Raw genomic sequence first — 27,521 nt, 5'->3', positions numbered from 1 at the left:
GGTGCCATCACATATTCAAGGTGCTCAAACCCCGAGGCTGCCCAGTCCTAGGGAGATGGCTCCTGTAGCTACGTGGCACAAGGCAATAAACTGAACAAAAGCTGTAGAAAAATGGTGTTGAAATGACACAGGTTTAAATAACTCCTCGTGCAGGTTTAGAAACAGTGCTCTGGACAGGTGCTTTAAAGTATAAAATATGTTTATTTAAATTATATACAGCAGTACATTTGGATATACAAGTTCAAATCTTGCAGTCTGTCTGTGCTCGGACAACTTTGTAACATCAACACAAATACAACCTTCCACAGCCCACACCCCCCTCGGTCTGCATTCCCTTGGGACATTCATTGCTTAACACTTAAATGAATATTTATATATGCAAAACATGCTCTTCCTCCCAAGCACTAGCAGAGATGCAAGAGGAAATACAGCAAGGGATTCCACAAGCTTAATTTATGCCAGCAATTCAAAGCAACCCAGCTTTTCCAAAAGGCACCAGGGGGCTAGTACACAAAACAACAGTCATCTTTGGTCTGATATCCAGCAAGAGTTAAGACATGCAAAGTTATCTTCTTTCCAGAAGGAAAGAGATAAGATTTGTTTCAGAGATAAAAACATTGTTTCAGAATCAGAGTTTGCAAAAAAAAATATATATATAATGCAGCAAGCAAATGCAATTTTAAACAAAAATCTTCTTGGAAAAATAGATATTTTTAATATATTCATATCTAGACAGTACTTGATAGCAAACCTAAGCACACATTACAGTGTGTATTGACACTTTCTCTGGAAAAAAATAAAAACCCCATGTGAGACATGGTGTAAAAGGCCTATTGTGGTGCAAAGTGCCGAAATGAAGTAAACATGTAGATATTTATTCCTTTCATCAAACTAAGACCTGCTTCTTGCACTTTCTCCAAACTGTGAATTGCTTTTCCAAAGTGCTCAGACTAAGCAGATTCACAGTGATCGAACTATATTTTGGAATGTGACCATATAAGAAATACACACAAGGTGGAATGAAAAGATCTTTTTTTCTTCATATTAAAAAAAAAAATCAAGAGATTGGTTCATAGGCTTTAAGCATTCTGAAAGAAGTTTCACCATCAGTGATGGCTGATCTGCTGAGTTCCTTCATCAAGAGTTCATATACTTGTTGTAGATCTAAGTACAAGTAAGCATAATGTGCATAAATTCACAAAGGCCCAATATACATTCATGATATTGATCAACTAGGCTAGAATAAAAAAATTCCTATAGAAATTCCCCAGGAGCAGCTATCCACACTAGAGGTACTTTAATTGCATAAAATAATTTCAATAGTCAAGTTGTGAAGCTTCCTCATCAGGTGATAAGCTTTCCACCTGAGACACAGCAAAACCAAACCCACTTACAATTTCTTGTGGTGGGTATACAACAGTGAATAACTTAAAACTTGCATCGTTACCACATCCGTGCTTTATGCTGAGTTACCTACAAAGGCAAAGCTCTAAGAGTATTCCAAGGTCTGATGTCTTGTGCAAAGTGCATGTTTGTGTCCTGGGACTGCTCACAGAGCATGGAACTCGTGCAGGTTTGAGATTCTGAGCTCAGGAGATTGTACAGTCATCTCTGGACCTGCCCTTACTCCTTTTACCAACCTGCAGATCCTCCCTGCTTTCAGCCCTCTTAATGAAAGCACTTTCCAAATCCTGTTCCAAAACATCTCGATCCTGGAATTTTCCCACTTTACTAGAATCTGATACTTTGATTTCATCTTCCTCCTCATCAGCTTTCCCCAATGCTTCCCCTTGCAAGCACCCTGTTTCTTCAGGCTCATCTTTCTTATGCTGCAGGGCTTCACCACCTTTGGTCAAGGCATCTTTGGTTTCCATTTTGTCTCTTCCCTCTCCAGCTTTGTCTGTGTGGGCAGTTTTTCCAACAGCACCATTTGCTCCATCACCCTCTTCTCCCTGTGCATCAGCTTTCTCTCCATCACATTTTCCATCAGATTCTAGTATTTGATTTGACTCTTCATCAAAATCAAATGCATCACCATCATCTTCTAGGCTTTCCTCTGCTTGGTCCTCCAATTTCACTTGTTCACTAATGTCATCCAGCACAGGTTTCTGTGCCAGGGAATCATTTGCACCTTCCTCCAGTTTTACTTGTTCACTAATGTTTTCATCCTGCCCAGGTTTCTGTGGCAGGGAATTATTTGCACCTTCCTGCACTTTTACTTGTTCACTAATGTCTTCATCCTGCACAGGCTTCTGTGCCAGGGAAACATTTGCACCTTCCTCCAATTTAACTTGTTCACTAATGTTCTCAATCTGCACAACTTCCTCTGGCAGGGAAGTAATTACACCTTCCTCCAGTTTTACTTGTTCACCAATGTTTTCATTCTGCACAGGTTTCTGTTCCAGGGCATTATTTGCACTTTCCTCCAGTTTAACTTGTTCACTAATATTTTCATCCTGCACAGCTTTCTGTTCCAGAGAATCATTTGCACCTTCCTCCAGTTTGACTTGTTCACTAATCTTTTCATCCTGCACAGCTTTCTGCGGCAGGGAATTATTTGCCCTTTCCTGCAATTTAACCTGTTCATTAGTGTTTTCATCCTGCACAGCTTTCTGTTCTAGGGAATCATTTACACCTTCCTCCAATTTAACTTGTTCACTAATCTTTTCATCCTGCACAGCTTCCTGGGGCAGGGAATTATTTGCACCTTCCTCCAGTTTAACTTGTTCGCCAATGTTTTCGTTCTGCACAAGTTTCTGTGCCAGGGAATTATCTGCCCCTTCCTCCAACTTAACCTGTTCACCAATGTTTTCATCCTGCACAGGTTTCTGTTGCAGGGCATCATTTGCACCTTCCTCAGAAGCAGATTCCCCACCAGGGTGGTGTGCAAGCTCTACCTCTTGCTCGTTTTCTTTCAGAGTTTCTTTACTGGCTTTGTTTTCAGTAGTTACAGTAACACCTACACCTGACTCCTCTTTAGATTCACCTTCTACTTGTTGAACCACCTCCTGCTCTTCACCCTCTGAAGGAACATTTTTCTCTTCCTCTGTACCTTCTGCTGTTTCTTCACTACCCTGACTTGTTTGAACCTCAGCCTTTGGATTCAGATCTTCTACCCATTCTGTCCTACTTTCCTGTCCTTCGCCAGCCTCATCTCCTGTTTCCAATTCTGACTCCTTAACTTTATCATCTAAAAGACTTGGGTCTGAATGGGCTTCCTGAGTGATCGCCCCAACCTCTGTTCCTGGCTGTGCCTGCTGCAGCTCACCTCCCTTTCCCTCAGGAATGGAGCCTGCTGCCTCCACAGACACCACACCTTGCCTGCCTGTTCCAGCAGAACCTGAACACTCCTCCAGCTCTTCCATCAGCTCTTCCTTCTGTCCATCCTTCTCAGCTGTAGCAGTTTCCTCTTCACTTTTACCTTGTGTACCTGGTTCCTCTAGGGATGCTGAAGCACTGTCCTGTGAAGAATCTGGTTGGATCAATACCTGATGTTCTCCACCTTCCTTTCCAAGCAGCTCTGCTGGGACATCCCTTTCACATGGCTCTGTCCCCTCCATCTGACCCTGAACTGTGTTCCCAACCTCATCTTCTTCTTCAGCTCTGTCACCTGCTGTTTTATCACTTCTCCCATCAGTGCAGTCAACAAACTTTTCCTCCAAGACATTTGCAACCTTGTTTTCAGCACTTTCTTCTGAGTGCTGGGGTTCCTCTGGAGTGGAACTCTCCACATTTCCCTCTTCCCTAAGCAAGCCTGCCACTGCTCCCTCAGATAGCCCTGCCTGGTTGGAAACCAACTCACTGCCCTCACTTGTGGTGTCAGACCCTTCATCCATTTCATCATCACTCAGGGCATGGCTGGTTTCAAGATCCTCTTGCTCTTCCTGGTTGGGTGCAGCTTCTCCCAGCTGCTGCTCTGTGCCTGAGTCACAGAACATTTCCTGAGTAGTCTCAAAAATCGGGTGGCCTTGCAGAGAGCCCAGCTCCAGGTTCTCATTTGTCCTTGCACTCAAGTCATGGTGTTCAGCCTGTGCACTCTCAGGCTGCTGGGCTGCTGTGCCCCTGGGCTCTGTGACCTTTCTCAAGCCATCTGTGTCACTGTCACTGTTTGAAGGAGTGCTCCCTGACACAGGTTCTGGGAGGCTTTGGGCTTGCTCTGCAAACCTACTCTCTGGTAACATCACTGCAGGCAGGGTGTGCCGTTCTTCAACCATTTGTTCTGCCTTTGCGTTTTCAGCAGCATGCAATGTCTGTACTTCCTCCTCAGACTCCTCTTTGTGTTCCTCATGCTCAGTATTCTGCAAGATTTCTCTTTTCCCCACATCCTCCAAAATCTCATTTTTCATCTCCACTTCCTTGGCTTTGCCTAAAAGACCATTGAGAAAGTTGAGGGGGCCACACCACAGCACTTACCTCCCCACTCAAAACCCAAAAGACAGAATGAGAAGAGCAGGTTAATAAAAGATCAGCTTTTGCCAATTTTGTGAGGCAAAGCAGCAATTGAATTAGTAAGGATCCAGGGGGTTTGATCAGTGAAACTCACCACCACCCTCTCAAAGCAAGAACTCTCAGGTGCTGGCTCGTGTTTTGTAAGGGAGGAGATTTTTGCTCCTGGCTGTGGGGATGACAGCTCTGGCAGAGGAGATCAGCTGGTTGAAGCAGTGCCATTTAACAGCAACACCTGCAGATGTACCTCTAAGGACTGCTCTTCCTCAGCAATTTTCTCTGCAGCCTTAACCCTGACACCCCTCTATCCGTGCAGGAGTCTGATGCCATTACAATGGAATCATGAAGGAATATTCAGTAATATTTTGCTTTTAAAATCTCAAGACAGGCATGATCAGTGCCTGATGACAGACACTGAATGTAAAATCTGATTGGCAAGGGAATAGTTTGGCTGTTCAGACCTCCCAGCACAGATCAAAGCTCAGGTAACCTGAGCCCCTTATTTCACCCACCCAAAGGGGTGGGGACTTCTGTGGTTTTTTGAAGGTTATTTTTGTTGTAACACTTTTCCTTCAATTTATATCTAAAAGCAACAGATATTAAAACAATAGTGTTGTTAGTTTTTGGGTCTATGCTGTACCTATTCTGAAAAAAGAAACCCCAGGATTAAGAGATGTAGAAAACATATTACATTTAAAAATACACCCTTACCTTGGTTTTTGGTGTTCCACATTGTTTCCACACAGAAACTGAGTGAGGAAAAAGCAGCCAAAAGCTCAAAGCAAGAGAACCTGCACTTGCAACAATTGGCTGCCTGCAGCTATTTATTAGTATGTTCATTTAGAACAAAAAAAAAAATCCAACAAAGCAAAAATATTACTTTATTCCCTTACACTAGTACAATAGTTCTTTAATAAGTTCAACACATAAAAGCATAAAGAGGTTTTGCCAACCAGATTTCTCCTTCCTAACGCTGTCAAATTCAAAGGATGTAACTGAAGTGTCAATGTAACAAGTAAAAACACAGAAGAGTTAATTTTAAGTGTTCAATAGCACAAGAGCAAAGAATTTATCCTTTGGTGTGCTTTGGCAGAGCCCAGCACTGTTGTTCAAGCAGACACAGTTCTCAGGGACATCAATGAACCAACATACAAGCTCTTGATAGGAAACTAAAATGCCTTTTTCCCTGAATATTTAAGGCATGTGCTGAGAAACACTGAGCAGCAGCAGGATTATCCAGGGACAATTTTCCAATTCAGAGTGTAAATGGCAATGTGAGTGACTGCTGCTTATCTGTAATGTCCTATTTGCATTCCCATCCTGTGTCACCTTGCAGGGGAGGTGAAGTCTGCTGCTGGAGGAGGCTGCAGGACACACTTGGGAGTGCTAATCAACACGAAGGAAGCAGGGAAATGCACAGGGAGTGACTGGACAAGGAGCATGCTGCGTGCTGTTAATTGTCCCACTAACAACTGCCCCATCCAAGCAGAGGTGGGTGAATGAAGGACAGACAGGCAGCAGGGGCTGAGAGGACACACAGCACTTACCTAGCATGCCCTCCCCTCCTGTCTTTAATGCCTGAGTGGTGCCTGGGGCACTTCGGGGAGAATCCAAGTGTCCTTCGTTATCCAGGATGTCTGATGTGTCCCCGTTGGTGGCTACATCAGAGTCTGGGATTATTCCATGTTTCTGTGGGAAGCAAAAGCAAAGCTTTAGAGCCTGCTGCTCAGCAAGGGAAGGACTGTCAAGTGCTCTTGTCCAAGATACTCTGAATAAACAATTGTTTCAATCATTCCATTAAACGTGGCCGGGAGTCAGGAAGGAGAACAGATATTGCAGTTCTCAGTTCAGCCATTCTGACAGAAAGCATATGACCCCATCTCTTTTTTTTATTATTTTTAACATAAATCTGCTGCATAAGATGTTCCTCAGAGAAGTGACTCCTACAAAAACAACTTCTTTATACTCCAGTCTACACTGAGAACTCACAATCAATAGCAGGGGAAAGGACTTCATATAGAAAATCCCTGAAATGGCAATTTATAGGCAACATGAAAATTGAGTTACTGCTACTGAGCTAGATCTAATATTTCTGCCCAAATGTACAGGGAAAAAGGGTCAGCAGGTGAATATAAATTTATTTTATTCCTCTTGCATACCTTCAGTTGCTCCTTCAGCACAAGCACTTCGTCTCTAAGGTCATCCCGCTCACTCCTTATGGAATCAAAGAAATCTTTCTGCCTCTCTAGTGCCTGAGTTCCCAACACAGACAGAGCAGATGTGAAGAAAGGAAGGGAGACAAGTAAAGGCCATGAAAACAAATGTAGACAAGAATGAGCAGATTTAAGATATTCAGGGGATGGAAGGGACACAGATGAAAAAGGTTGAGTTTACAGATTATAGGACTGAGTTTGCATACAGAGAGAGAAACCTCAAATCCAAGAAAGCTTCCTCAGTAACCAAGAATTCCTGCCAAAGACATTCAGAGCCCAATTCTTCACTGGGGACCCTTCAAATGAAGGTCCACTTTTTATTCTTATCTGCTAGACAAGCTGATCCAAACCCACACTGCTTCAGCATGCACACTGAGGAATCCATGTCATTCCCACGTGTTAATGGAAGGGCATGGAAATAGGCCCACTGGATTTCAGGAGTCTTTTTATTTTACATTTGAATTAATTTGAAAGCTGCCATTAAGCCATCCTTAGTCTGGGATGCACCATGTGCAAATGCATATTTTGCTACTGAACTTCCCCCTCCCAGTATTTCTATCTAAGTACAAATAGATCAATTTAAAAAAAAATAGGCAATTTTCAGTTTCAAGCTGCTACAAAATATTGGACATCACAAACATGGGCAAGCTGCCAGATTTCTTTCTCCTACTTTCTTCAGGAAGCCTTTCAGTGTTCAGCTGGAAAAGAAAACCAGAGTGGCTTTCCATGTGGCTTTGATAAGAGGTGGTGGGAAGGGATGAGAAGCAAGGGAGACTTTCATCCCAACCTCCTATAAATAGCTCCATTACCTCTTTATCCCACTCCAGTTTCTGCTCAGTCTGCAGATTGAATCCGAACAAGAGAAAACTCAGTGCTGATGGAATTGCATTATAAATAGCACTTCCTTTCCCCATATGGCAAATGCAAATGGTGCAGCACAGCAAATCAATTGCCCTTGGTTTGAAAGCAGAGCAGCTGCTAGGTTTTCCTTGGATTTTAAGGTACTACTGGCCAAAGACAACACTTGCTATTTGCTACTTCACTGGCAACACCATAGGACAGCCACAGCAAGCAAAGGCACTACAGAGGGGTTTTACAAAAGCAGGATCAGTGTCACTTTGAACACATTGGAGGAGTTGACAAGTCCTACCCCTATTTTTTTGTCTTTCCACTCTATTGTCTCCTGGAGATCAGAAATTTCCCTGACATAGCTCTGCTGTTTCTGTTGCAGCTGTTGGATTTCCTGAGGGGCAGGAGCAAAACAAGAAGACAGAAAGCAGGTAACAGGTTAACAAGGAAGGCCAAGATTGCAGTGATGCCAAAGAATGAAAAAAGTCAGGTGCTAAAGTAATTGAGTAACTTCAATGCACAGTTCCTGACATCCCAACTGAACCTGTGCTCCTGAAGACAATCTTGTTATCCACAATATCACTTAAAACAAGTTACTGTTCTTGTATTTTCCAGTTCTGTTATTTTCCTCTGCATCTCCACAAACAGCTGTCCAAAATGCAATACTTAGGAAGAATAAGGTAATACTTAGGAAAGTACTATTTGCATTAGTCAGCTCTGAACCTGTTTGGTCTGAAACACTAATATTTCTTCTGGTGAGAAACTTGAATAGGGAATAAAATTCTCCATGCCTCACATTCTCCACTCTACTGCTGCTTGGGAATGTACCAATCAAAGAAGCCATTAAAAGAAAAAACCAGTTACTTACTGCAAGCATTTCTTCTCTCTGCTTCAAAGCCTCTTTGATTTCCATGAACTGAAACTGCAATATGCTATGAGCGTGTTTCTCCCTCTCAAATTCCTGTGAATAACAAAATATTCACAAGATTAATATTAATCAAAAATAGCATCCCATCAAAAAGAGGAAAATAAGCCCAAACACAAAGAAAATGCTTACTGCAATGTAATTCATGAATATCCCTCTAATCACAATCCCACAAGAGTGCAATTTTTAACGAGTTTGTCCTTTTTCCAAGATGCTATTATTGCACCAAATATAGAAGTGGCAGACATCATTTAGCCCATTTCACAAGCTGAGCAGCAGGCTGAAGAGCTTTTACACTCCAGTCCTTCAGACTGCACAGATGAATGGATGGCAATTTAACCCACTCTTCCCACATGGCCATGAACTGAAAGTTAGCTGGACTTTTAAATAAAAAGAAAAAAAACCACACAGTATCTTTCAGGAACTGTGTTTTGAAGTGGAGTGTAGTGAAATGCCCCAAACTACAAGAAGACAGTTCTGAAAACATAAGCCCCAGATTTATTATTTAAGAACAAATCGCTGCCAGCTGCTGAATTAATGTAAAACTTAATTCAACATTTAACCACCACTGAACTGCACAACCCTCCCACAGGCTGCCTGGAGACACCTTTGTGTGCAAAACTGCTCCAGAAGTCCCTATGGACAAACCCCATGAATTTACTTTGGAGATGGAATATAAAAGGAGGTGTGATAATACCAATATAGCCTTTACCAGCCAGAACATTTCTCCCCTTCTTCAGAAATGGCTTAGGGAAAATTCTCATTTGTACGATCACAAGTACACAACAAATTGGTATTTCACTTAATGCTAATTAAATCAGTAATGCAAAATATTGAACAATAATTTAGCTGCCTCCTCCCAAAGATCTCTCCCCCCCTCCAAATCTCTCCCTGTTTTTTCCCCATGCCAGAGCTCTTTACATACTTTACTTTTCTCTTCATATTGCCTCCTGGATTCTGCCAGCTGCTCCTCTAACTCTAGGAGTGCATCCTTCAGGGTGTCCACCTGGTACATGAAATTGGTTTTCTCATTGTCCAGCTGAGCATTTGACACCATAGCCTTCTTGTATTTCTCCTCAACTTCAGCCAGAGAGTCCTGCAGGGAAAAAGCAGCTCAGTCAGAGCCAGAAATAGAGGAGGACACTTTGCCAACCAAGACCTTCAGTGAGGAAATAAGGCACCAAAATTTGCCTATGGAAAGCAGCACAAATCCTGTGCTGGAGGCTCCCAGCTGCCCCAAGGTGAGGAAAACCTGCCCAGTCCCCATCAGGGTTGTGCTGCCAAGCAAGCAGCCTTACCTCAGCACGGATCCAGCGCTTCCTGAGCTCTGCTGCTGCAGCTCCTGCCTTCCTGCTCTCCCTCCTTCTCCCTCCTCCCCCTGCCCCTGCACGTTGGCAGCTCTAAGCTGCTGCTCAAGATGGCAAGTTGGGGTTTTTTTTATTTTTAAAGGTGAACTGGCCTTGATTAAAATCACTTTGGATGATTTGAGCCTGAAATTCAGGCAGCTTGACGGCCAGTAATTTCAGAGATCCTTGCAATGTGGGAATCCTCAATACTGACTCGGGATTCACTGTGACAGAGAAAGGTGCAGCTTTTGTGATCTGATGTGTGATTTCCCATATTACATCCCTTCTTTACAAATTTACTCTCTAAGAAACAATTCCCAGAATCCTGAAAACCCCTTCTGCCAGCTTGACCTGAATACAAGATACTGAGACATTTATAACAACAAATAAAGATTAGCATAATTTTTCATTTATGCAAACTATGCACTACTTGATTTTCATAAAGAAATAAAAGAGTTATATAAACAAAGAGTTATGTAAACAAAGGAGTGTAAATGTGCAAACAAGGAGGACACACGTGTCAACATTTTTACAGATCAAACAATTTCTCATGGAACTTGTGTAATTTTAATTATTTCAGCTGAAGTAGGGGTGAATTTCATATACTTCCTTTTCCAGCTGATAATAGAACTAAGGATGACAGTGGCAAAATCTAAATCAGTTTAACTGGCATTTCTATTAACAAATGAGATATTTTTTTCTTTTAGGATAGAAATTTCTCCAGTTCCAAATGTTTGACTGTGTTTTGGGGCACTTTCCAGCTCCAGATGAGAAATGGCAAGCACAGGAAAGGCATCAGGATTTGGAAAGCTCAGAAAGGAGCTGGAAAGGAAGCATATGCAAGGAAGAAGTTAAGGAAGTTCTGCTCCACTCCTTCAGCATGCCATGTTTTGGTGTCTTAGCATCAAACAGTGCAGCTTAGGTCCAAATCACCCCTAAAGGGACATGGATTGAAACATTTCTACGCAGTGTGATTATTTTGCTTTATCTGCTATTCAGCGACCACAAAGAAAACAAAAATTTAACCAAAAAAAGGATTAACTACTGCTGTTTTCATAAAACTCACTTAAAATGGCAACACCTTCATCTGTCAGCACTGAGCTGATGACACAACCAGCAATTAATGCTGGCAAATGTTGAATTTATCTATTTGCCTTTCCCAAAAAGCCACAGCTTGTGTCACTGCTCACTTAGGAGGTGGGTGGAACATGGATGTACAAGTTGGTTGTTATATTTACGTTGTATTTATAAACAAAATAAAATTTTGTTTATGCAAAATGTATTTATGGCTTCATGGAAGCAGTAAGAGCTTCACAATTCCTTCTTCATGTTAAATGAAGTGGCTTTGATAAATGGAGTTTTGTTGCAAGAATTTTTAAGGGGAAACCAAAATGACACTTCACATGGCCTTATAAAAATAAAAACAGACAAGGTTCTAAACTCATATTTGTTTTTAGTACTGTAGGAGATGAGTTCTAGTTCATCTCCCAATACTGGATTAGGAAACTATACAAAAAACCCCAAATAATTTTAATTTGCTATATATGTTTTATATAGTATATTTGCTATATACATTTTATTTATATATATTTATTTATATGTTTTTATTTACATATATTTTATTTATATATTTTCATTTATATATATTTTATAATTTGTTATATATATTATATAGTATATTTGCTATATACCATTTTTTTATTTCTATATATTTATTTATATATATTTTATTTATATGTATTTTATTTATATATTTTTATTTATATATATATTTTATAATTTGCTATTTATATTATATTTGCTATATACATTTTATTTATATATATTTATTTTTATATATTTTATTTATATAATTTTTATATATTTTTTATAATTTGCTATATATATTTTATATTTTATATAGTTTCCTGGATTAGGAAATTATATTAAAAAACCCCAAATAATTTTAATTTGCTAGAAAAACAATGCAAACCAGCAAAGACAACGTGCAAGTAGCAACCAGGACCCTTTCAGGGAGCACTTGGAAGCATTTCCCACCACAACCCCCCAGTCAGAAGAGTCTGCCACAGTTATTGGGACACTCTGCACCCAGTTTAGTTCCCAGGAGAACAGCATGCAGGGGCAGCTCTGGGTTAATGCTCACACAGCACTCAGTACCTTCAGCTCTTTCAGCCCCTGCATGTATTTGCCTTCTACATCCTGAATCTGGTCCTTTAGCTCATAGATGTCCTGAGGGAGGTGACAAAGGTCAGTGACAGCCCTAAGGGCAGGGGGCAGCTGGCAGGGACCAGCAGGGCTCAAGGTGCTGCTCCCAACACCTCTCCCACACTCCTCAAGGGCTCTGAGTCTAAGCTGAGGCCTTACCACACCACCAGATTTCATGGTCAGGGGGTTGGGCTAATTCTGATTCTCTTGGCTGGAAAAAACAGAATCTGCAGTGTTAAGGACGAGGTGCAGACCCAGATTCAAAGGCTCCATCAATTCCAGCCCTCCTCTGCCCCTTTCAGTGCTGATCACCCTCTGTGCCAGGCCCTCTCCTCTGAGTTATCCTCACCCTCCTCTGTCCCTTTCAGTGCTGATCACCCTCTGTACCAGGCCCTCTCCTCTGAGTTATCCTCACCCTCCTCTGTCCCTTTCAGTGCTGATCACCCTCTGTGCCAGGCCCTCTCCTCTGTCCCTTTCAGTGCTGATCACCCTCTGTGCCAGGCCCTCTCCTCTGTGTTATCCCCACCCTCCTCCCATTCCCTGCTCCAGGCTCGGAGATCCCATCTGAGACACATCTCCAGCACAGCTTCTCCTTCCAGCAGCCCACTCACTGCCCCTGAAGGACATTGCCTGATTTATTCTGGGATGAGCACTCCTCACCTTGATTTCCCTGATGGAAGCCTCTGTGTCAGCTGAGATCGACGTGTCCCCACTGCCTCTCCGTGAAGAAGTGCCTCCCAGAGAGGCCAAGGTAGCTGCTGACAAACTTGAGACAGTTCGTGCTCCCTACAATCACACACACATAAACTGCTCAGAACTTTCTTTTCCACATAAATTATGGGTTTGTAGCTTTCCCCTTTTCTTTTTTTTATACCAATCCTTGCACTTCTAAATGATGCGCTTCTGATTAAAATCAAACTTTCCAAGAAGTAAAAAAAATCTAAATCAAGATTTAACAAGGGAAACTAATGAGAAAAAGCAGATCAGAAGTATTTAAATAAGACTGCAATAGGAGTTTGCATAGTTTAGCTTCTAACTGTTAATTCTTAATTGGAGAAAGTCTTTAGGGGCTTCTATCAGCCTGCCACACATGTTCAAAAATTGTAAAAATACATTTTGTGGAAGCTTTGGAAGCTCCTCTCCTTTACAGATATTTATTTACTCTGCAGCAGTGGCCACATGAACTGTTTGACTGTACTCAGGGTTAATGCAGCAGCCTCCTCTTTTATTATGATGATTTATTTATTTTTACATAAATAACTTAGGTCTCATAATTAAGATCTAATAAACACACACAGTGTTTGTGTGGCTTAGCCTAAAGCAGTTTCAGCCAACTGCTGTTGGAGGTCAGCTACTTAACATTGAGTAAGCAGGGGCTCAAAAGTTCATCTTCAAAAATGCAGCAGAAGGCTCCAGAAATTCCAATTTTTGCCTCACAATGGATTTTATAGGAGATTTCTGTGCACTCATGGCAAGCTGTACCCATGGAAAAGATTGAACAAAGCACTATTGTCAGAATAATTGATAAGATCCTTCTTACCTTCTCAAAGTCTTTTTCTGGCCTTTCCTCAATCTGTAAAAGAGAGGTTGAGAAGAAATTATTAATAGAATCAATAAAGGGTAGGAGAAAGCAGTAATATACCAGAAATGCCACCACATCTTCCCCATCCCAAAAAGCAAGGTACCAAATTAGACTTGAAATCTAAAGCTTCAAACCTGTGGTTAATATTCCCCTCTCAAGACAAACAGGGACTTCAAGCAAAGATCCTAGACTACAAAACTGACCCTCAAATCAAAAATCAGGGATCAGTCCAAAGTCTAAATAAATGGTTTTTTAAGGGTTTCAGTACTTCACTGCAATTTGCTAATTTACAAGAGAGATCCTGTACCAAAACTAGTCTAGAAGAACCCAAACAGTGAGAAAGCAGTATTTAGGAGGACAGAAAATTACCATGGATGCAGACAGATAAAGGGTTTAAAAGTTACAGAACATCTCCATCTGAAATGGAATCAAGTGTAAAAAGGACTGAATTAAATTAAAAACTCAGCAGAACTCAACATAACCTGAATTCTTCTTGGGACATTCAGCACAGTCAAGCTGGTTTCCCAAAAGACTCCTAGAAAAATTAATGAAGAGCCTAACTGGCAAAGGGAATAGTGTTTTTGAAACTACAGGAAAAACAATCAGGACAGAGCTGATTCAGGGGAAGGCAGGGCATAATTGAGGTTAAATTGATAATTTCCACTGAAAACACACTCAAAACCTACATCTCTTCCTAATCAGTCCACATTTGGCACAGTTGTTTGGAGATTTTTTTTCTTTTATTATATAGAACAATATGGGGATAATCTCACTCATTATTAATCAATTTACCTAGGTTACCCTGTTAAAAAAAATCTCAGAACTGTGTTACAAATCAGCTTTTCACACTGACATCTCACAGCTAAAATTCCCTGTGAATTAGCATTAAGAAAACTTAAGGCTGAGGCTTCAAAGTAAAATAAGCCAGACTTAAAGCACTAGATCTAAACTTGCCAAGACACTGAATACATAAAATCTTTAGGGAAAAATCGCTCAGATTTCTGAATTTGGAGGCAATAAGAGAGGGTCATTAATGAAGGCAGACAATTTAGCTCAGACTCAATGAACAAGATGGACTGAATTGTACAAACAGCTTTTTATTTTCATGCCAGACAGCTCCAAGTGCTGCATTTGGCAGCCTTCTAGCCTGGCCAAACACTGTGGTGTTGTTTATTAGGAGAGTTGTGGCAGTGCCAATAAAGGCATGTGACAAAAGATGTCTGTGTCCACACACATGTACCTCTGGAAATCTGTGTACAGCCTTTGCAAAATCTGTCCTGCAGGGCACAACTCAAAACATTTATGTTCCTTTAGCCATCTGCACAATGGCCTCTGTTTTGTGGAACCAAGTGCAATCTCAGTTTTCACAAAATAAAGAAGGGAGCAAATATTGATATTGTTTTAATGATGCAGCATATGAGGAAAATAGAATAAAATATAATAGAATAAAATATAATAGAATAAAATAGAATAAAATAAAATAAAATAAAATAAAATAAAATAAAATAAAATAAAATAAAATAAAATAAAATAAATTTGACTCATCACATGAGTCAAACAGAAGCTTGCATTTACAAAGGGGAATGTTGAAGACAATGTGGTGAGAGACATGACTGCAGTGAGTGTTTCTACTCAGAGCATTCCTAGCCACACCTGTGAAGCCTGCTACACCTTTATTGCAAAACTATCTTAAATAATGACTCTGATGGAGCATAATCTCTAATAATGAAAGCTATTAAGTAACATCTAAAATTGAGCTGGTTAAGGAAAAAGCCAGATTTCATCTTCATCCACTCAGTGCCATGAATGTCATACTCAGAGCAGTTCCTCCTCAAAACCAGCAACTATCCCTAAGAATTCATTTAAATATTAACACTTAAAAACTCAATCAATTTCAAGAAAAGCCAGTTCCTCACACCAAAATAACATCCTTACATTACACAGCTGCCTCCTGCTACACAGCACTTTTCTAAGCAAAAAGCCAGGTTGAAACAAGCAGCATTTAATTTTATGGTTACAGGGCAGTGATGCACCAAAATCTGCCTTGTAGAAAAAGAGAAATCTACTTTAGATGAATATTTTATACAGCTTTCATCGTGCTCATGTTTAGACTAATGTATTCACAGTACCTTTTAAAAAGATAAATTTTTCCTACAGGAATCAGCCACCAGAGGGACCTCCAGGTTTCCAGCTTTCCCCCAGTCCCTCCCAAGCCCTCTGGCAGTTGATTCAGCAATAAATGAAACAGAAAAAGGTCAGGAGAGAAATGTTTATGTTTATTTGAAGTTGTACAGAATTCTTGCCCCAAACACTTGATTCTGTATTAGCATTCAATCAAGAGCACTGCAATTGTTAAATGGGCTGAGAAGAACTTCTCCACCTTCACATGCACTCAGCACAGCCCTTCATAAAAATATCCTGGCTTTGGGACTTCTCCACACACAAACATAAAGGATTGACAGAATACTTGCCAGAAAATGAGATTTAAATAGGGATTCACCTAATGGTACCTTTAATTTACACAACACTACCATTTCTTATTTGCACCACAGGTTATCTTCCTCTCCACCAATAACTGGGGCAATTTGTACTTCAGTGCATAAAAAAGCAGGAAAAGGAAGTAATTTTCCAAGGAACTCCAGCATGCATATCTTTGTTTTGGCTGCTCTGTGCAAAGTAGGTGCAGTGGGATCAGAGTTCAGCCTCCTCTGACAGCAATCTCAGAATAAATCCAGAGCCACATTACAAAAATGTCAGCAATATCAGAGCTCACCACAGCTGGAAACATAACACGAGCAAAATCACCCCACAAGCCTTTATATGGCCAAAGTGCCTGTTTTCCATGGATTAAAAGGGTTAAAACCCTTTTAGGGTGAAGCTCTTTGCCACCAGTGGGGTGTCCAAAATGAGTTCCTGCAGCACTGCCACAGAGGGCATCCAACCAAACACCTACTGCAAGTACAGGGATCTTAAATTCAGTGAAAGGCCAGGACTGAGGCACAGTTTCCAGCTTCCAGGCTCCTGAACAATCAGGGAAGGGAAGCCTGAAATTCCTCTGCCTGTGCCATGTTCTCTGCTCAGGTATCAAAACAGTTTCACTGTTCAGAACTGTGGCTGTCCCTGCTCCAGCTCACATCTTGCACTTAACTTCCTCACAAAAGCAAAGGGGATTTTTGGTGACAAATCAAATTAAGATCATTTCCTGCCCTTAAAGTAGCACAGCACAGCTTGCAATGGAAATATGGCCCACAGCAGAGAAAAATTGTTAGGCTAGAGCTTAACACAGCATGGTATCTACAAAACCTGGAATTAAGAAGAAGGAAAGAGGCACTGCAGTCAGTGCAACCCCTCCAAGAAGCCCCATCTTACCAGTCTGATCAGCTGCAACAGAGCTCCTGCTGCTTCTCTGAGAGCCACCTGAGCTCCAGCAGTCAGCAGCAGTCAGCAGGGGAAAGCCACTGCTGAGATCTGTCAGGTCTGAGGAGGGCTTGTGAGAAGGATCCTCTCTCAGGAATGAGTGCTATGCCAAACGTCACTGCCTAAACAAACTTACCAGTGCCAGAAATGCAAGTTAGCACTGCAGCAAATCCTCACTCCAGAGGGGCCCAGAGCACACCCACACTGTCAGAGGCAAGGCTAGGATACAACCTACCCTATCCAAAGGGTCCCAAAGCACATCCACACTGTCAGAGGCAGGGCTAGGATACAACCTGCCCTATCCAAAGGGTCCCAGAGCACATCCAGACTGTCAGAGGCAGGGTTAGGACACAACCTACCCTATCCAAAGGGGCCCAGAGCACACCCACACTGTCAGAGGCAAGGCTAGGATACAACCCACCCTATCCAAAGGTTGTATCAGACTGTCAGAGGGAGGGTTAGGATACAACCTACCCAATCCAAAGGGTCCCAAAGCACATGCAGACTGTCAGAGGCAGGGCTAGGACACAACCTACCCAATCCAAAGGATCCCAAAGCACACCCAGACCATCAGAGGCAAGGCTAGGATACAACCTACCCAATCCAAAGGATCCCAAAGCACATGCAGACTCTCAATGCAGGGCTAGGATACAATCCACTCTATCCAGAGGGACCCAAAGCATATCCAGACTCTCAATGCAGGGCTAGGATACAACCTGCCCTATCCCAAAGCACATGCAGACTCTCAATGCAGGGCTAGGATACAACCTACCCTATCCCAAAGCACATCCAGACTCTCAATGCAGGGCTAGGACACAACCTACCCAATCCAAAGGGTCCCAAAGCACACCCAGACCATCAGAGGCAAGGCTAGGATACAACCTGCCCTATCCAAAGGATCCCAAAGCACATGCAGACTCTCAATGCAGGGCTAGGATACAACCTACCCTATCCCAAAGCACATCCAGACTCTCAATGCAGGGCTAGGATACAACCTGCCCTATCCCAAAGCACATGCAGGCTGTCAGAGGCAGGGCTAGGATACAATCCACTCTATCCAGAGGGTCCCAAAGCACATCCAGACTGTCAGTGCAGGGCTAGGACACAACCTGCCCTATCCCAAAGCACATGCAGACTCTCAATGCAGGGCTAGGACACAACCTGCCCTATCCCAAAGCACATCCAGACTCTCAATGCAGGGCTAGGACACAACCTGCCCTATCCCAAAGCACATGCAGGCTGTCAGAGGCAGGGCTAGGACACAACCTACCCTATCCAGAGAGAAGGCAAAGCTTCCTAAGTGCCTCCACCACAATTAAGTCTGTCAGTGCCTTCACTTTCTTTCTGTAAGTGTCTGCCAGTGAGCAGATGTGTTCACAGCTGGGCACTGAGGTATGCCCACACTTGGGAGTGAGTGAGAGGGCAGCAGGGATCTGGCAGTGCTGGTGGATGGCCAGCTGGATGTGAGCCAGCAGTGCCTGGAGCCAGGAGGGACATCCCTGTCCTGGGGGATCACCCCAGCAGTGCCAGCCAGGCCAGGGAGGGGACTGTCCTGTCTGCCCTGGGCTGGGGCAGCTTTTGAGAAGATCTAAAGCTGTCAGAGAGCCATCAAAGGAGGGACAGAAGATGGGGAAGGGCCTGCAGGGGCCACATGAGCAGCTGAAGGCACTTGGATTGTTCAGCTGGAGCAGAGGAGATAAAGGCAGAGCTCAGCATGGCTGGCACCTTCCATCCCTGGGGCAGCTCCAATCTCTGCTCCCTGTGATTCCTCTGGATGCAGGGCATGGCTGGAGCTGTGTCAGGGGATGCTTAGGCTGGATTTTAGGAAAAGGTTCTCCCCCAGAGGGTGCTGGGCAGTGCCCAGGCTCCCCAGGGAACGGGCACAGCCCCAGTGGATAACACTCCCAGGGATGCACAGGGTGGGATGGTTGGGGGTCTGTGCAGGGCCAGGGCTTGGACTGATGATCCCTGTGGGTCCCTTCCAGCTCAGGATATTCCACAGCTCTGTGTGTGCTCAGGATGAACTCTCACTGCTTGTGCTGCTGCCTGAGCCTCCACAAGCCAGGATGAACCATCATCACCATCATCACCATCATCATCATCTCAGCACAGCCCTCTCCTCTTGTTCCACCTGCCTTGCCCTAGAGAGCCTTCAGACAAATACCACTGAGCCTGTTCCAGATTTAGAAATAATTGCTTTTCACTAGTGGCTTCTTGATTTAGCAAAGAAAAACAACAAAACTCCTGCAATTCCTATCAAAAGTCCAGCTCTGCCAAAACATGCTGAGAGCTCAGGCCCATCTGTACAGAAATGCCTGATGTTTGCTCTCAGTAGTGTTAAGATCTGTACTTTCTGTGAGGATGGTTTACTATTAAACAACATATTTGCATATCTGCAGTAACTGCAAGGACAGCAGATAATTACCAGTGGGATAACATGAAAAATGTTAAGGGAAAATAAACAAACAGCAAACCTCATTCAGATATAGTGAATTCCTAAAATAACTACAAAGCCAAATATTCACACATTGTGTTGAAGTATCTTTCTGCCTTTGACTGTATCACCAACATGGTAACACAAACGAGAACATGAGCTAGCAAAGCTGTGCACAGCAGGAAAACCACTGCAGGAAAACTACTGCTGCTTTTTGCTCACTGCTCACTGAACAGTGAGTAAAAAAATTTCAGAGCTGCAGGGACAAGCTGTTGTGTGCTTTAATTCGTAAAGTTCCATGGAATCATTCTCCACTCTCAAGTACCTGACTGAAAACTCTACAAGAATACTTTGAATCTTGTCAGTAAAAGTGATCCCTCCCCTGAGTTACAGGAAAAGCAATGTCTGTTTAATGCAGGAAAAAAAAAATCATAATCACAAAGTGCTGCTGGATTGACCCTGTGTAGCAATGAGAACTTTTAGGATCACCTGGACTCACTGTGGCATTAACTCTGCTCTTCTTCAAGGTGACAGAAATAAGGGAAGCTCTTCACAGCAGGCAATAAACCACTAATTAAAGCAAAGAAAGGTGATTTAAGGAGTGCCTGCTGTCTCCCTGCAGAGCAGATTTTCAGCTTGGTGCTGACTCAGCACAGCATCTCCAGCCACTTGCATACCACGGGGCCAAAGTGTAAGCAGGGGATTTAAAGCCCAAACCCACCCCTGCATCCTGTGATTGATTCCTGTGAGGAACTTGCAGGAGTGACTCAGCTGGCACACAGAAAACACCAAATGCACTGCGTGGGTACCCAGTTCTTATTGCCCTAACAGAGCTGTCATGGAATCCCTGTTTATTCTGGTTAGTTCTTGCTTTGGGGGTAATTGAAATTCAGTTTGCAAATCCATTTAAGATGTATTACTAATGTTAGTTATATTCTGCAAGAACTCATAGCTCAGGGACTCAGGTTCAGGGGCTAATTAAAACACTGATTTATTTATAGCTCACCAGCTGCCATACAGTATCCAATGAAACTCCCTCTGTTTTTTAACAATTTAAAAAAGTGAATGTACACTTGGAACACCAAAACTTCAGAGCACACAGCTCTGTTGTATATTTTCTAATGGCAGACTCCAAAACTCATTCTCTGTGGCAAATTAATGTTGTTATATTTTAGTTTACTGTAAGCTGCATGTTTCCTCTACCAGACATCCTAGAGCACTCAGCAGCTGTCCCCATGCCTGGAAATAAATCAGAAATACCCAGAGCTGGAAACAGCCACAGAGAGGAACAGAAACCCCTAAAAGCAGGGGGTGGAGAAGCCTTTAGTGATGCCCTGTGAAGGCTGACCTGGAACAGAGGCCAGAGTTAAAGAATAAAGCAGGGATTTATTAAAAAGCCTCAATAGATCCACTTGGGGGACACAAGAGCCCAGCCAGGGCTGCATCCAAGGTGAACCAAAATGGTCACAAAATGGACAACTGTTCACAGGGTCTCATAGTTTTATAAGTTCTGCTTCATTTGTATATTGGAGTTAATTGTCCAATTACAGCTTTAGATTATGAAGTCCCATCCTTCTTGTTTTTCTCTCTTCAGCCCATGTTGTTTGTGCTCTTGGGCCTGAGATCTGGATCATTTATCCTTGGTCCCCAGCTATAGAAGAATTTTTTTGTCTCCCTGCTCTGTGAAGACACCTCACCATCCCCTCATATAAAACTCAGAACTACACACACTAAAGCAGCACACAATGTGAAAAATATAAAAGCTCAAACCTGAGGCATCATTAGCACTTGAGCATTGCTCAGCCACAGCTTGAGCTGGGTGCTCTTTATCCCTCTAGCACTTCACCCTGCTAAAGACTGCAGTGCCTGGCACTCTGCAGTCCCACAAAATAATCAAATCCAACCTCTGGAGAGCCCTGCAGCTCTGCACCAAAATTCTGCTCACTGGACAGAAACTGAACTGCTTGAATGCTACAGGACGTTTAGGGTTTCCTCCTCCCCAAAAGGAGACACAGCACTCCCATCAACATCCCAGTCTCTTCCACAATAACCTTGCTGGGCCTTTTTTCTCCATTTAAAGCAAACACAGCATTGTCATGAGAGTCCAAAGTGCAGGAGAGTCCAAACATTCATCTGCATAGAAATCACTTCAGTTTTGCAATTTCTCCTCTGGTTTCTTTGTCTTAACATGCATCTGCATAGAAATCACTTCAGTTTTGCAGTTCCTCCTAAAGTGCTGCCCAGAAGGTCTACTTAACACCCTAAGAAACTCACAAAATCTCCTTTAACTAATTTTCTCCATCACTGCATTTATAAATCCAGGTATACAAGCACTGATATTTAGAGGATTCCTGCTCAGATGACTGATTAGTGGTTACTATTTAACAGTGCCATTAAGGGAAACGTCTGAGGTAGGTGTACCTGAATCACTAAAAAAATCTTCCTGCTGTTTTATGGACTACCAGGTTGCAAATAGAATTTCATAGCTGAAATTTCTGTAGAAATCTTTCTAGAATTTTATAGCTGCTGCCATTGCTACTACTAGATAATTTTTCACTCTGAGGTTCCAAACATTTAGGCAGATTACAGGAGAAGCGTGACAGCACTTTTAAGCAAATAATACATCCCTTGAGGATTACTCAGAGACAGTGACCTCTCTGTACAAAAAAAGGACCTTGAAGGAGAGAGGAATGAAACAAAGGGCAAAGAGAAAGAGAGGAGCTCACCACTGGACTGGCCCGAGCAGAGCTGGCTCTGGAGGATGCCCGAGATCCCGACCCAAGGTAGCAGCTGTACTCAGAGGGCTGCAGCAGGAAATCCAGGAGCAGCAGGCAGAGAAAAGAGAGAGGCATTAGAACTGGCAAGGGAAGCAGGAGAGGATGTGGAGCATCACATCTGAAATCAGTTCAAGAGATGGTTACATGCAGCTGGACAATGGAACAGCAGTGAAAAACAGAGAATTGTTAATTTGAAAATCAAGGCAAGCAGTAATTCCACTGGCAGTTCAAGTAGAGCTTTGACTCAATTCTTAGAATACTAATCATTTATTTATATCTCTTCAGGTACCAGTGACAAGTAAACAATTCAGTTTCTCTACAAAAGGCTCCATCCTACTACTTTCCAAGAGCTCTGGTGAATCACTTTCCCATGTTCCCAACATTATGCACATATAAAATGAATTCATGTTCTGCAGGCCAAAGGAAGAAACATCCATCTATGTGGGGATTAAAGTAAAAACTGAGCCCAGCTCAGAGACTCTCTCCTGGTTTTCCAGCACCTGCAGTCCTCATCTCCTGCCAAAGAAAGTCTTGTAGCTTTTTGTGAAAGGAAACATCTGAGCAGAGATGCAGGGCAGGACATGGACAAGGAATGTGTCCATGCTCTTTTATTTCCAGAGGTTTAAATGCAGTGGACATGGAACAGGAAAATGAAAGTTTAAAGCATCAGGGAAATATAACTAGAACTTACCCTGAAAACAATGAGTTTATTACAGAGGTGATAAGGACTTCTCAGATACAAACACACAGAAATCTGAAGAATTTTTACACTTTGGAGATGCTGTGGGTTTTTTCAGGGCTTTTTAAATTAAGTCACTACAGGAGCAGCCAAGCCACTGCAGGGCTGCTCCATCACCATTAGTCACAGCAGCACAGCATCAAATTAAGCTTGCAGCACTAATGAATGGTGAGAGGGTAAGCTGGAAATAACCCCAGCTAGAGCACAAGCCCACAAAACATCCTGTGCAGGGTGCACAGCCCATGGGCAGGGCAGTGCCCTTGGATGCACCCCTAGGGAGGGCCTGGCACAGTGTCCAGAGCAGCTGGGGCTGCCCCTGGATCCCTGGAATGGTCAGTGCTGGGCAGGGCTTGGAGCAGTCCGGAGAGGGGAAGGTGACCCTGCCCAGGTGGCCTTTGATGTCCCTTCCAACCCCAACCATTCTGGGACTCTGTGTCTAACAGTGGCTTTGGGCACCTGATCTTCCTTCCAGAGGTTATAAAACTCTGCTGCACACTGCTTCCAACTATTGCCAGTCACACAATAATTCCTAAATCAAAGGCAAAAAGCACTGAAGTAAAACCACAGGTTTTGTTTGGTCACGGCAGTGTTTTATGTTTACTGAAAGAAGGGTTTGGAATAAATCTGAAATGTGTGACAGGGAAAAACTTGTAAGTACGGATGAGCCCCATATTAATGTTTCCAGGCCCTATTTATCCCACAGCTGCTCCCTATGCGTTGCAGGGCTGACTGTGGAAGTGGCTCTGACCAAGCAAGGCCACTTTCAGCCTCACCCCCTGCATCCACCTGCCCTTCCAAAAACATTTTTTGGGAACAGCCAGCAGAGGTGACACTCCCTCTCAGGTTCAGGGGCATTAAAACAACCACAGGTGCTGTGACAAGGTCACTGCCTCTGGGGCAAACCCCTCCTGCTCCAAGTCTCTCATTACTCCAGGAACTGGAAAGGCTGGGTTACACACAAATAAACACCTGTAGCTCAGGGTGGGATGGGGACGGGGATGGAGGGAGGGGAAAGCACCAGGGTTTCAGTCCTCATGCCACTGCCAGCCCCGACAGACCCGCAAACAGGTTTTGGGCTGAAAGGTTTGCTGTAAATGATGTGAATCAGTGGGCTGGCAAGAGCATGGCACAGCCCTTGAAGGACTAACAAGTGCTCAGTAAGCACTCTTGGAAATGTTTCCTCCTCCTAGCTAATAAAAATGTGATGTTTAAAGTTAACATCACTGTCTGTCTCGAGGCTTTTCACTCTTATGGCCTTAGATGGTGGTTATTTGTTTGCTGGGGTTCTCTTGGTTGGTTGGGTTCTGCTATGAGAGGCAGAATAAGCAGAGGGCCCACAGAGGAGGACTGAAAAATCTAAAGAGATTGCCTTTTTTTCCTTTTTGTTTTCCAGGTGGACACAACAGCAGCAGATATACTGCCTGCCCCAAAAACCCACAGAGGAGATATGAAGGTGTTTTGTGACTTTTAATCTGTAAACCAACTTCTGGAGTTTCTTTTTTTCAAATACACAATTTATATGGTCATTCCTTATATTGTTGCTCCCCATCCATGACAGAGCCCTCCACTCACATGAACACACATTTTGGAAGCACTGTCAAATATATGACTGTAAAATATATTTAACTATAAATCCAAGAAACAAAACCAAGACACCCATATATTCCCAAAAATCACTTCACACTGCTTGTGTGGAACTGATTTTTATATTTTTGGCTTATTATTTTTCAAAACTGTATTTGACAAGAAGAATTAAGTCTCAGGGAGGGAAAGGATTTCATGTATGGCCTTTCCAAATTGTTTTATCTGCAAACTGAGTGTGAGGCAGATCTGAATTCCCTGTCCCACAGAGGGATGAGTTCCCATTGGAAACTCATGGGAAATCCAAGAAACAAAACCAAGCCACCCATATATTCCCAAAAATCATTCACTTCACACTGCTTGTGTGGAACTGATTTTTACATTTTTGGCTGATTATTTTTCAAACTTGTATTTTTCTCAGTTTTGACAAGAAGAATTAAGACTCAGGGAGGAAAAGGATTTAATGTATGGCCTTCCCAAGGTTTTTTATCTGCAAACTGAGTGTGAGGCAGACCTGAATTCCCTGTCCCACAGAGGGATGAGCTCCCATTGATCACTGCTTCATGGAAGCTGGTGTGAAATCCAAGAAACAAAACCAAGCTACCCATATATTCCCAAAAATCATTTGCTTCACACTGCTTGTGTGGAACTGATTTTTAAATTTTTGGCTGAATATTTTTCAAACTTGTATTTTTCTCAGTTTTGACCAGCAGAATTAAGTCTTAGGGAGGGAAAGGCCTTTCCAAGGTGTTTTATCTGCAAACCAAGCATAGGCAGAAGTGGATTCCCAGTCCCACAGAGGGATGAGTTTCCATTCATCACTGCTCCATGGAAGCTGGTGGAAAATCCAAGAAACAAAACCAAGCCACCCATATATTCCCAAAAATCATTCGCTTCACACTGCTTGTGTGGAACTGATTTTTACATTTTTGGCTGATTATTTTTCAAAATTGTACTTGACAAGAAGAATTAAGACTTTGGGGGGGGAAAGGATTTCATGTATGGCCTTATGGATTTCACGTATGGCCTTTCCAAGGTGTTTTATCTGTGTGAGGCAGAAGTGAATTCCCAGTCCCACAGAGGGATGAGTTCCCATCCATCACTGCTCCATGGAAACTCATGGGAAATCCAAGAAACAAAACCAAGCCACCCATATATTCCCACTTCACACTGCTTATGCGGAACTGATTTTTAAATTTTTGGCTGATTATTTTACAAAATTGCACTTGACAAGAATTAAGACTTAGGTGGGGGGAAAGGATTTCATGCATGGCCTTCCCAAGGTGTTTGATCTGTGTGAGGCAGGAGTGGATTCCCCAGTCCCAGAGGGACGAGCTCCCATTGATCACCGCCCCATGGAAGCAGGTGGGAATGGTGCTCCCACTCCTGCTGCCTACAGCAGCAGGTCCTGGCTGTCACACAGCCCACGTGGGAGGCTCCCCAGGCCGGCAGAGGACAGGGACAGAGCAGGGAAAAGCAGAAAAGCTCTTACAGCACGGGAACTGGGGGCACTATAGCGCCGGCTCCCGCTGTAAACGCTCTCGTCGTACACCGACGCCTACAATGAAACACAGAGTCAGCACAGCATTGCACTCAGCCTCTCTGCACACCCACAAACTCACCCAGAACAAGCACAGGCAGCCAGCAGCGTGGGCAGGGACAGGGACATCTCCTGGGTGCAACACCAGCAGCATGCAGGGAAGAGCCGAGCCGAGGCGAGCGAACGTGCAGGATCTGACCCAGCCCAAGGTGGGACACCAACCCTTCTCACAATTCAATTTTAATTTAATGCTGTGACTGCCTACCCATGAAATGGCTACATCAATTCTTACACCGGTCCCACCTATTTCACTTTCACTGCTGGTGCTGGCAGTGATGAGCTTCACTTACCTCCTAATAAGCTCCACTTACCAGCCAGTTTAGTAAATTAATAAAATAGGAGGAAAATGAATATTTTAAGACAGACTCTGGTTTAGCACAGAGATATATGGTTCAGGAAACTCTAAGCTCTGAGAAAAAAATCTGAGAAGCTAATTTTAAACAAGAAGGCAGGAATTTGTCTAAAAAATTATATTTGTGAACAGATTTTTGTTAGCTGTTAAGCAGCCAGCAAGAATTGATGTTGCCTCTCTGTCCTGCTGCTGCAAAGACACCAAGGAAGACAATTCCCTGGCAGCATCACAACCCCATGAGCACAATCCCAACAGGAATAAAAAAAAAGGCTCAGCAAAGGTGTGCACAACCAGCATCACACACGTGGCATTCAGATGGATGGGACACCAGGGGTGAGACAAATAAATGCACTCAAGGGGAATTACAGACAGAGCAGGGGACAGGATGTGCATGGCTGGGGGTGGGAGGCTCTGGTGTTGGTGCTCAGAGCATCAGCACAACAAACCCTGTAACTCCTGGCTGGCAGGGCATCGCTGTACAGCAGGGAGGGCTGGGGGAGACAAGCACAACACTTTTTGGTTTGGCACAGAAAATTCGACAGAAAAAAAAACAACCAGGTGCCTACAACAGAATGAACCCTCTTGGTGAGAGATTAGGACCCCTACATGACAGCAGAAGGAAACCCAGGACAGAGAATATTAGTCATGTGCTCCATGAAAGCATTAGATCTCTGCTCCCAAAGACTAAGAATACCAAGCAGGCACGTGCATTTCCTACAGGAAGGGAGGACACAGACAGTATGCAAAAGCAAAACAGTAAAATTTAATTTTAGGTTGTTGAGCTGTTATTGTCTCCCACACGTTGGTGTACAGGAGCCAGAAATGGGGTTTGTCCTCACGAAAAAGAGCTACACAGAAGTGCTTCAAAGCACACACTGTTAGTTGTAAGAACATCTCCTGTGTGTTTCATTATTCACAAACACAGAGAAAACACAACCAATTCAGGAAAAATTACAAGTGTTTCAAGCAGAGCAGCCTGAAACAAGTGTTAGTAACATCCCCCCCCCAAAACGCAGGACTCACACAAAGCCAGAGCACTCTGTGTGTGTGGCAGA

General features: G+C 43.1%; 1 protein-coding gene across 23 annotated transcripts in view; it reads right to left on the bottom strand.

Annotated features, from left to right (window-relative positions):
- Nucleotides 1-27,521, bottom strand: part of LRRFIP1 (LRR binding FLII interacting protein 1) — a 109,467-nt gene that overhangs the window by 10,953 nt on the left and 70,993 nt on the right. For 8 of the 23 annotated variants that reach the window (XM_074548000.1, XM_074548005.1, XM_074548010.1 and 5 more), the window contains 12 exons: nucleotides 26,913-26,957; nucleotides 26,007-26,072; nucleotides 22,144-22,221; nucleotides 13,525-13,557; nucleotides 12,645-12,770; nucleotides 11,937-12,008; nucleotides 9,359-9,529; nucleotides 8,377-8,469; nucleotides 7,810-7,902; nucleotides 6,606-6,698; nucleotides 5,994-6,135; nucleotides 182-4,366 (listed from right to left, as the gene is read on the bottom strand). In XM_074548000.1, the coding sequence (XP_074404101.1) occupies nucleotides 1,590-4,366; nucleotides 5,994-6,135; nucleotides 6,606-6,698; nucleotides 7,810-7,902; nucleotides 8,377-8,469; nucleotides 9,359-9,529; nucleotides 11,937-12,008; nucleotides 12,645-12,770; nucleotides 13,525-13,557; nucleotides 22,144-22,221; nucleotides 26,007-26,072; nucleotides 26,913-26,957 (3,789 nt within the window). In that variant the 3' untranslated portion in view covers nucleotides 182-1,589. Of the gene's footprint in view, nucleotides 1-181; nucleotides 4,367-5,993; nucleotides 6,136-6,605; nucleotides 6,699-7,809; nucleotides 7,903-8,376; nucleotides 8,470-9,358; nucleotides 9,530-9,731; nucleotides 10,300-11,936; nucleotides 12,009-12,644; nucleotides 12,771-13,524; nucleotides 13,558-22,143; nucleotides 22,222-26,006; nucleotides 26,073-26,912; nucleotides 26,958-27,521 lie in introns of those variants that run through there. The other 15 variants (XM_074548003.1, XM_074548009.1, XM_074548013.1 and 12 more) reach the window with 10 other exon arrangements.

This window comes from Zonotrichia albicollis, chromosome 10 (genome assembly GCF_047830755.1).
Source record: "Zonotrichia albicollis isolate bZonAlb1 chromosome 10, bZonAlb1.hap1, whole genome shotgun sequence".
Lineage (NCBI taxonomy): Eukaryota > Metazoa > Chordata > Aves > Passeriformes > Passerellidae > Zonotrichia > Zonotrichia albicollis.
This window is presented reverse-complemented; position numbering and strand designations above follow the sequence as displayed.